This window comes from Poromitra crassiceps (assembly GCF_964638095.1).
Source record: "Poromitra crassiceps genome assembly, chromosome: 15".
Classification (NCBI taxonomy): Eukaryota; Metazoa; Chordata; class Actinopteri; order Beryciformes; family Melamphaidae; genus Poromitra; species Poromitra crassiceps.
The window spans coordinates 12,072,585-12,084,083 of NC_139634.1; the positions used below are offsets into that span (position 1 = coordinate 12,072,585).

Here is an 11,499-nt window from a genome sequence, read left to right on the forward strand (position 1 = left end):
ATGTTTGCAAGGTCAAGAATTCCATTTAGCTTAAAATGTAAGTGATAGGAATGATGTCTGCAAGTTATAGCATTGCTATTGTTATAGAATTGTTCAGCATTGTTGGAGGTTTGTGCTCTCTGTATGCATGCATATGTATTCTAATTTCTATATGCAGTTTAAAGGCTTTTAGCTGATGCTATTTGTAATGTATGCAGCTTAAATTCTTCTCTTGACAACATTACAACCAACCAAAAGGGAGTTGAAGAAACCAAACCACAAGGTCCAGGCAACAGATGTACTGTAACATGAATTTCTGAATTACGCCAAGGGTACTGATAAAGTGCTATCTTATCTTATCTTATCTTACCAAGTATTTCCATGGCCATTTAACAATCATGAGAGAAATGGTAAGAAATAGTCCTTCAATGTACAGTACACCACGGAGCTCATTGTGTGCATCATGTATCCACATTTGCATGTACTGTAGACAGAGTATTTCCTGCCTCAGAATTGGCCTTTGGGGGGTGACTACGCACAGCGCCAGCAATGTGTTTTAAAGCACCCCAAGTTTCAAACAAAAAATGTGGGACAGTAAAAATGCTTGACTTTGAGTTAATATGCAGTCAGGGTTGTCCTATACTCAAATATATCAGGTCAGTCAGGATTTTCTTTTCTTGCAACTCAAAATCAAAGAATAAAGTAACGTCCCTCACAATTTAGTGGGATGTTATAATTTATAAGTCTAAAACCTCTATGCAGGAAAAACCCTGGCAGATTTTTCATTTGCAGAAGCACTATGCTGTAGCTGTAGTGGGCCTGCTATGGTTACCGACAATATCAGCATGCTTTAGTTGGTGTAGAAGAGGAATATACAGATGTAACCATGCCAGCACCCTTTCAAAATAAGCAAGCGGCAGATATGAATAGAAGTATGCACAAAGATGATTGAAACATATTACCATACTAGTGCAGTATGGGTAAAGGATATTGTGGACCTGTCAGTGCCAGACATGTATATAGGCTACAGTCTGGGCCCCTACTCCACCCCCATAGTCCACCCAGTCAGGTAATAAATCACACCCAAGATTACAGCTTGCACCTTTGTGTCAGACAGAATTCCCTAACACATCTGACATGCGGCCTCCAGCTCACCAAAGTTGACACTGTTAATATCCAGAGTGAGTTGCCATGTCAAGAGTGCAACAGCACAATAAGCTTAAATTTCTAATTTGATATTTCAAGCAACTGGCATTAAAGACGACAAGGGATCAAAGCTACAGCGCCCAGTGCTGTGTGACTTGGTACGGCTGAACTGGCTCGGGTATCCTGACAGTGATATTAACCCATTGATACCTGATGCAGCATTTGTGTGTGTATCCCTTTAAGACCGCGAACCGCGTGACGTGGTTCGCGGTCTTAAAGGGATACACACACAAATGAGGGATATACATGAATGTGTGGCTATATGAACGTGAGGCAGGGCAGTGCTCAAAGAGCATACAGGCTCTGAAAAAAAACTCAGATAAAGTTGGGAGGAAAAAGTGAGGTTGTCAACTGTCAAGTGAGGTTGTCAACAGAGATTTAAAGAGGCGTGGCTAGATCACGTGAGGGGAAACCTCACCACCAACCACCGCCGATTAGTGCCATGTCCCACAGGCAGATCCAGCCCCTCCCCAGTCAGCTGCCAGGAAATCCTCTGCTAATCCCACTCTAACCTTGCCTCACCTTGCTCTCCCCTCCCCCTCCCCTCCCCTCCCCTCCCCAGCAAGCCGTCGGGTCACCTGTACTGTAAGTAGATCCTGCGCCCGTGTACCGTTATGTCTTAGGGATTTTTTTTTTTTTTTACTCTTTTCAGTTTTATCTGTCTGTTTTTTGGTGAGGTTTTACCACTCGGACGCCATCTAAATGAATTTGGATGACTTATCTCCTGACCGCTCCTCGATGTGAACATTTTGGGTTCACTGCGTGAAACCATGCGGTGTCTTCTCTATGCCCATGTGTTCCTATGCTGCCTCAGCGTGGCCCATTCCTTCTGTCCGTCCCAATGCACCTGTGCATTCCATGGTCGCAGTGACGGAACAGGATCCAGGTATTTATACTTTAATTCTCCTAACACGCTTAGCATCTCTGCTAATATTACAGATGCTTATTTCATTAAACTTCTTGGGTAGAGGTTTAGCAAATGACAAAAAACAAATCCATGCAATTCATGGAATTCATTCAACAAATCTATATCAGAATCAATTATTTGTATTTGCCAAGGTATGTTTTCACATACTAGGAATTTGTCTTGGTGTGGTTGGCGCTCATCTAACATTGATCAGAACAAATATACAAGACAAATAAAATATAAAGGGTCTAAAGAGATTATAAAATATTATAATATAGACATATAGAATATGTCCAGGGTCAGGGTGCATCAGAGGTAGCAAAAGTAAGTGAGCTTTGTGTTGACATGGTTTGCAGATAAGTGACAGTCGGATTAATAAAATATGTTACAGTGATAAGGTGATATATAAGGTGATATAATTCACCTCAAAACAGAATTAAACTAAATTTATGAAACAATGTTTTACAAATAATAGATTTTTTCCCCAGTCATGGTTCTAGTCATGCTGGACCATTTGGATGGTCAGCATTGTGAAAATGGATTCAAAACAAAGGAAACATAAAGATATCCTTCAGAAATTGTGGCAATCCTATTTTTTTTTTTGCAAGATTGTAGCCCACCTAGCTGCTAAAGTCATGGCTAGTCACTACACCACATAGATAATGAGCGATCTTTCGGATCTACCATCTTTGCAGGTGGTGGAATATTTGAGTGATGAGGCCTTACAGGCCTTACGTATATGGAAATCAATCATCAAAGGCATCTAAAATGTCCGTCAAGCGCTGTCCTAGTCTTTCTTTTTCATAATCATCAAAGCATCAAAGGATTTAACTATGGTATTTCCACTGGTGTATAAGATCACAGATCAAAGTTATCTCATGTCTAGCTATTGGACAGTATGTGAATGTTCACTAACAACAACAAAACAAAACAAACAAAAACAACATGAAAGGGTGACGGAACAGTAAATGTGTATATCCTTCAATTTAGCATTGCCCCCCTTTGAAACAGTATGTCACTAAAACGTAACCACCTAGAAAGAGATGCATGATGGGATAGAGCAGAGGTGGCGACTCAGACACAGGATGCTTGTAGTAACTGTCATTAGGTCTTTCTTCTTGGGGATTATTGGATTGATTCCATGCCAGGAAACATACATGAGGTCAGTACAGGTGAGCAGTGAGCACCTCCTGAACACTTCCACTTCCACTGTGGTACTGATAGAATTTTGTTGTTTTCACTCAGAAAAACCACTAAAACGTCCAACATTCTCAAATGAATTAACTGTGTTTTATGCAGTGAGATCATTTGAGAGTTTCAGAGTAATGTCTTTCATTACGGTAATTTTTATTTTGACAATACCTGGATTGGCCATTAACTCACTACAAATGTGAAAGAAAAAAATCTGCTGTCCCTTCATTGTAAAAGGAGTGAAAATATTACAACACTTACAGTATCATCTGTCGAACAGAGACAAAGTCACGCCGACTTCCGCGTGTTAGGCATACGCATTACGCACCAAGAGACTTCCTCTACAATCTATTTTCCCATAGAGATTTCATAAAATAAATGGCGGATGAAATCTCTTGGTGCGCATGGTGAAGCAGGAAGTGATGTCGACTTTGGCTCTCTACAGTATTGTGACCTGGCGAAAAAGAGGGAATAGTAAGGTAGGGGAAACCAATTAACCACTGTCTCTTTTCCTCTCAGATCTGTGCTCTGCAATGACCCGGACATGTCTGATATTCCTGTCAACGTCCCTGTGGACACGATCAAACTCCGTGTGGAGAAAACCGCAGTGCGCCGAATCCCAACAGAAGCCTTCTACTACCTGGTGGACCTACGGTACCTGTGGATTACTTACAATTCCATCAGCTCTGTGGACACTGGAAGTTTCTACAACCTCAAAGTGCTCCACGAGCTGAGGCTGGACGGAAACCTGATCTCCACGTTCCCTTGGGAGTCGTTGAAGGAGATGCCCAGGCTGAGGACCCTGGATCTACACAACAACAGGATCACTAACGTTCCCATACAGGCAATTCCCTACTTCCTCAATATAACGTACCTGGATCTATCGAGTAACAAATTAACCACGCTGCCCTCTGATCTCATGGATATCTGGCCCCCCTTCAATGGAATGGCCGTCTCTTCTAATGCCTCCCAGAAGGTTGTGCTAGGTAAGGATAAATACTGTAGTGGTTGTGTCTTTAGGTTAGGGCCAAGGCTGGACACCTTCGGGGTTATTTATACATCACAAACTTATTTCCATCATCTGTTCATTTGAATTGACTAATACATCTACCTTGGCAGTGACTGCCAGGACAGAGTCAGATTGGCCTCTTCCAAGTAGTGGCAGGAGTGACATCTAACTGTTACATATTTAACACAGGCTCTTGGTTGCTCTTGGTCGTACACAACCGACAAACATGGCTGTAGTGTTTGAGTCTATTCTAGTGTCCACTTTCCTGTGAATTTAGACTGGGGGAGGAGGGGTGGGGGTTGTCCTGCCATTTGAGTTTTAAGGTTACAATACAGAGCTCCTTTACAGGCAATACCACATCTCTGTTCATCCAGACAAAATTATGAAACTCGTTTTTGCAATTCTATACCCTGTTCATTGCTTAATTGTTGTGGACTTGAATAGGACTCAATTTGTTCAGGACTTGGTCTCAAACTTGACTGACTCAAAGTCGATTGGACTTTGTCTTGGACCAGACTTGGACTTGGCAGTCTTGACTCACCCTGGATGTACCCATACATCACACTTACACAATGCAATGAAATAAAGAAATATGGGTGTGCACTGTGCATTCTTGAAACCATCTTGATACACGATACTAGAAAAATACATTTTCCTCTGATCAGTCATCAAATTATTACTAGGATTTATGGGCCCACTTTTGGTTGTTTCATTTATATTTTGAAATTCCCAAAACTCTGAAAGCCACTGTTATGGTCTTGTTACAGTACTAGTAAGTACTGAGAGAGTTCATAGGTGACAAGAACTACTAAATAGCCTGATGCTTCAATGATCATGCCCAAAGGATCTTTGAGCATTTCATTGTCATTATACTACCAGGTACTAAGCAAACAGTAGGAACTGCAATAACACAGTCAGAACTTCTCTCCTCCCATACAGGTCTCTGGCACACACCCTACCCTTATCTTATCTGCAATAACATCATCAGAACTGATTGTCTCCCATACAGCTCCCTGGCACACACCCCAAGCGTTCCATCACTGCAGCTGACTTGGTGACTTTGTCGTGAGATTTAGCAACTTTTCAGACCCCCCCCTGACGACTTTACTTCTCAAGTGACCAGTGACAAATCTAACAACTTTTCTGACTATGGGGACCATTAAAGCAATTTGCGACTGTTGCATCCAAAGATGTCTGACAGTCACGGTGCTCCCCATATGGAGTGTAGCCCCCTCCCTCCACTGGGAGTAAGAATGGAGCAGATATTGATATACAGATTCTGTATGACGTCATCATCTAACCATTTTTAAGTAGTCAATAACTAAAAGAGTTGGCAACACTGCCGTACGGGGGGGGCCTGTAATTGACACTGCAGTGAGTCAGTCAGTCACACACACACACACACACACACACACACACACACACACACACACACACACACACACACACACACACACACAAACAAGAGAGACGAGTAAGCTAGCTAATTAGCACAGAGATCAGAACTTTCTGGTAAAGAAATTACGTATCACATAGTAGTAGAAATAATAATAATAATAATAATAATGATAATGATAATACTAATGCTTTCTTTGTCATGTTTATTTGTTGTTGTGTTGTTGTTGTTGTTGTTGTTTTTTGGGGGGGGGTTATTAGCTTTCACAAATTAAATTTCACAATACATCCTCCATCATCAAGCAGTTTTGGGAGTGTCTTGAAATGCCAAGGGGTGGGGAACAGTGAAGTCAGTTACTGTAATTACAGTAAGTCACTGAAGAATCAGTAGTATTGATCAATAACACTATCAAGCCCCAATAGTAGTTATAGTTAGTCATTTTGTGGTATGGAGCAGTAACAACCTCACTTGTGTCCCATTCTACAAGTCAACCTATTCTTCATATACTCCTACATGTTAGTTACTGTACTCTTACTGTAGAAGTTAATTACGGTAATGTGGATTTGTGGAACTCAGAATTTTGGATTTACATTTTTTTTAGTCAGTTGTTGTCACAGTGGTATTTATTTTTGAATCACTGGGCATCTCGTGTGCTACGCGCGTTCGATTCCTAGGCCGAGCTGGCCCTGATGACATCACAATGATCTCACAATTGATCGAGTGCAACCAAAAAGAATGTCTCTAGTGACATCACTGATGATGTCACAATGCCTATGACATCATCAGTGCCTATGATTTTGCTCATATGACATCACTATGACATTATCAATGGGACAAAAATTGAAACAGAGAACAGACAGAGATTGCCCACTTGCCCCTTTTATAATATAGATAGATATCAGTCTGTTTGTATGAAGTATTTTTGACTTCACCATAAATAATAATAATGAGATTATATCAAAGAAAAGTTAACAATAACAGAATTGTGGTATTGTGTTTTCATGATTATTTATTGTAAGATGTATGGAAGATAACTAAATGGCCGATGAGGCTGGGGATGTCTCATTGCATGGGAGAGCGAGGGATCATATTAATAGGTTGTATAAGGCCAAGCGAGCTAATCCCTGCAGAAAGAGCTGGCTGTGTGCACTGGCAAACTCCAAGGAGAAAGCGGATTACACTGTAGCGGGGGGGAAACAGCCCATGCACAAAATAGACTACAGCTCCTTCAGTGTACAATAAAGACATTTTCTGTTCATATTTTGTGATCATTAGGTCACCCTAGTTGTCTTGTATTACTTCAAGTTTAAACATAGATTAAATTAAGAAATTATGTTTCATATACAGAAAGAGCTATTTAAATAAGGCCTGGATTTGCCAAACCTGGGGGGGGGGAATCATTCAAATGTATTTCCAATCTGCTGGGTAATCTACAATAAACCATATAAACACAACATTTTCAAATTGAGATATTAAGCATGTGTTATAAACATGTAAGGTTTATGCTAACAGGGAGACTAATGGAAAGAAGAGGAGGATTGCCACAAACTGGAGGAAGGCCAGAGCCAGCTTTAGCGCTTTGCTACTGTTAAGACAAACTAATCTAGTTAGGGGGGGTTTCGTAGGCACTAATACACATCTACCCACAGTGTACAGTAGATGTGTTTACCTTCATTTGTAATGGAGTTTATGTGAGAAGTTCATTTCCAAAGCACTTGAGGCTCATTAGCTATTTCTTTCAAATGTAGAGAATTCAGCCTGTTAGTTTTGTCATTTTTTCTAAACTAAAGACTCAACTTGCCTACTATTCTTCAAAAGGTTCCATAATGTGTTTGAATTTTGTCCCTTTTAATATTTTTTTTTTATATATTTTTTTCCCCCTTCGAATGTTTAATACCTTATTTTGAATTGTTGTTGTTACAGTAAATTTGCCGTTTGTAAGAGATGGGGAGATTTGTAAGATCTCACGGCCCACCAACACCAGCCAGTAGCAAACCAGCATGTCAACCAAAAGACACATTTAAGCACTATAAACGGTTGTAAATGTCTTGCTTCAGGTTGTCAGTTCCAAATGCTTTAAAATACTGTCGAGTTTAGAGCAGGGGTGGGCAACACAGAGGGCCATACTGATTTACATAAAGTAAGCGAAGAGGGACATATTGGACATCATACCTGACATCACTCATGATTTTTGCGGGAGTCTCCATATTTTTAACCCTCTCTCCCGCTGTGATTGGTCATTTCACCTGTTAATCCCCCGATATAATGCTGTATATACTGTATATAGCGATACAAATCCAATAGCTGTAGCAGATGAGATTTATTCAAATAATTCTGTGTTTTATTGAGTTTTTGTTTTCTTTTGAGGACATTGAGGGCTGGATTGAGATGGTCCAGGAGCCAGGTCCAGCCCGAGGGTCACATTTTGCCCATGTGTGGTTTAGAGGAATGGATTTTGACACTTGATGGATGTGACAACAAAAACACTCAATATTCACAATAAATCTCTCACCTTTTCACCTTCAGGCCTTCAAGACAATCCCTGGGTCTGTGACTGCAGAATCTCCAAACTTATTGAGCTTTCCAAAATGGCTGAAACACCAGTGGTTTTGATGGACCTAGTCCTGTCCTGCAACGCACCTGAGAATCTGGCTGGCGTGCTTTTCCAGCGAGCTGAACTAGACCAATGTGTCAAACCATCAGTCATGGTTTCTGCGACCAAAATCACAGCTGATTTGGGGAGTAATGTAATCCTGCGTTGTGATGCCACGGGTCAACCCACACCCACCCTCGTCTGGGCGAAATTAGATGGCTCATCTGTCAACAACACAGGTAGGTACAACATCCAAAGGTTTCGAATGTTCTAGCATTTTGAAATGCATGAACAAAACAATGCTATGGCGTCAAATGTAATCTGCCATCTTTTGTATCCATTTACAAGTCTGTAGTTTTTCAGCGTTTGATGTGTAGATCATCACACATTAAGGTGTCATTATCATAAACATGAAGATGTGCAAGGCTTGGTAAGACTTGGGTCTATGCTGACTTTTGTGTTCTTGTTCCACTCTGCAGTCCAAGAGTCACCTGGGGATGGTATCCGGTGGTCCATCCTGAGCTTGCAGGGGGTATTGAACAAAGATGCTGGGGACTACAGCTGCAAAGCGAAGAATTTTGCAGGCAATGCAGAAGCCACCATTTCTCTCTCGGTTGCCAGCACCATCAGTACCACCATCACCCCTCTGAGGACCAACGTTGAGACTGGAGAAGCCACCCTAGACACAACACTTAGTGCCCCAACTAGCACCCCAGATACACCCCCCTCTGTTGTGTCAACTGTCCTCCCGAGAACATCGACCACCACACAGTCTACCACCTCTGTGAAGAGGAAAACCACCCCCAGCGATGGTCTCCAGAGAGCCTCAGTCAAACCTACAAAGGAGGAGCAAGGAAGTAATGGAAGCAAGCTTGCGGCGAATGACGAAGCGAAGAATGACGCTTCAAAATCTGTCAAAGACCTAAAGATTGTGGAGGAAACGTCTGATAGTGCAGTGTTGCTCTGGACCGCAGACGGGATACTGAGCGATGCCCCGCTCACAGTTGTGTACTCACGTTATGGTGAGGATGACATCAAAAGGACAGTGGAGACCAATGCTGGCAGCGGCAAAATGCTGCTGGATGAATTGGCACCTGGGTTGAGATACTCCGTTTGCTTAGTGGCAAAAGGCAGTCCTGCTGGAGAAGACCCATGCATTGACTTCTACACCTTGGACGTTGTAGTAGACGATCGTGGGCAGGACCACCTTTTCATGATCGCAAGTGGCATAGCCTGTGCTGTGGCTTTGCCTCTCATTGCCCTCCTGCTCTATAAGATTCTCGCTCTGTACTGCAAGGGAAGCAGTACACCGGTGGACGAAGAGGAGCTCGAAGATGACAGCTATGTCAAGTTTGAGACAATTTCGTTGAAACAAAGGACGTTGAACTTGAACTCTCACCCAAATGAGCTTTGGACAAGGAGACAGACTCATGAATCAGAGAGGATGCTCCTATGCTCCCGGTCAAGCGTCGACTCCCAGATGACCTATAAGAGCGACAGGTCTGAGTATCTCTGCTGACAGCAGGAATCCACAGCTGTATGACAGACTCTATGCTAGTAACACTTCATATTAAATCTCCTTTATATGCCTTCTATCACAATGGTAAACTATTAACAAACCCTTTTTTTATCTTTAAAAGTGGCTCAATGACGTGGTATGATGCATTCAAAACCAGTCTGTAGTAGCAAGGTTATGCACATTTGTGGAGCTGTTTAGCAGTAATCTATCTGAATTATTTGATGGTTTAATACATCTATTATAAGTTATCCATCAGCTATTCTTTTCTAAAGATTTATAACGATTTATACAAGGTATCCTTTTATAGATCATGAACATAAAATGTTCGGAACACTTGGGGGTGTTTGGTTGTCCAAAAGATGTTTTGTTACTTAACACCCAGTCAATATAATGATTGACTTGTACTTTTATATATTTACTTATTTATTTTGGAGCCTTACATTTGATGAAACTTTTGAGATGGATGTCATTGCAGCACAGCACTTTTGTTCGACTTTGCAGAACCTTGTAATAGTACCGTCCAAGGAAGCTGTCAGTAACTGGGTGTGGTGTTCTAGATGACCTTCAATGCCAAAATATCAGTGTGTGTCCGATTCAAATTCCACCTTTAAATACCATATGGTGGTGTCAGAAAATAACCAATGTAAAAAATTATGCCATAACATCACGACAACATTCACTGCTCATTTACACCACCAGGCCTTACTCTACAAAAAATACTGTCAACGTGTTTGATAGAATCTTTGAGCCACCAATAAACATTGCCAGTTTCGTATATATTTGTCTACAAATGAAGTTGTACATTTCTTTTTAATAAACTGAAAATTTGTTTGAATTTCACCTGTGTTGTATCACATAATCCTAGGAGAAGTGCATAGTGTACTGACTCAAACTCATAAACAGTTCTCTATACTAGGGGTACAGTACAGAGACATTCTAAGCTGTGTATTGGCCATAGGCATTTTCGATGACAATCTGCAAAACTACTGCTATGTCACTGTCCTTTTACAAACACTTGCTACCATTCAACGTGTCCTTTAAATGTAGCTTTTAGCAAACTGAAGACTACAGCAGCTGTCACTGTAGAGTCTTTTCTCTTTCATATTTTCGGTCGCTGTGCGGCCTCGCCCGTAGCTCGGCCTCGCCTGCCGATAGGGTAGGTGAGGGGTCTTGTTCTCGAGTGAGTGTAAAATGGAGCGGGAGATGGGCCGAAGAATCGGAGCAGTGGGAGTGGTAAACTAAAAATGGTTACTAAAAATAATGAAGACCAACTGAGCAACCAATTTGATGACGAGTTGCCTAAAAACTTTACCAAATGGTTGACCAGTTGACAGAGCACAGAGTTGAGAGCGCAGCCCTACATACTATCTCTTTTAGAATTTTTGATTACTCTTTTTCGATCCATGTTACTGTGAATTCCTACAGTACTTATATTCGCAGAAGCGATAATATCTTCTTTCTCTAACAGCAATGGATTTTGTGCCTTTTCCGCAACAGGTGCATGCATCCAAGTTCTAGTCTTACTGTTTCTCCATGCCCATAACACTGTCATCATGGTTATATCTTATTTTTAATGGGCTGTCTTACTGTGTATATATGTATGGTATCTATATGTGTATGTGCGTGTGATGCTGGTGCTTGGAGGGCGTTGCATAGAACCCAACAAGAGAAGTATTCATCATCAAAAATGCCATAAAAG

The 11,499-nt window shown here is 41.4% G+C and overlaps 1 protein-coding gene across 1 annotated transcript; it reads left to right on the plus strand.

Annotated features, from left to right (window-relative positions):
* Positions 1-1,955: 1,955 nt before the first annotated feature.
* Positions 1,956-9,800, plus strand: lrit3a (info leucine-rich repeat, immunoglobulin-like and transmembrane domains 3a; the record flags this gene model as incomplete). The annotated part of the gene is made up of 4 exons (XM_083651990.1): positions 1,956-2,071; positions 3,803-4,269; positions 8,215-8,520; positions 8,761-9,800. The coding sequence occupies 4 exons, from the start codon at positions 1,956-1,958 to the stop codon at positions 9,798-9,800; spliced, it is 1,929 nt and encodes a 642-aa protein (XP_083508116.1).
* Between the last annotated feature and the right edge of the window lie 1,699 nt (positions 9,801-11,499).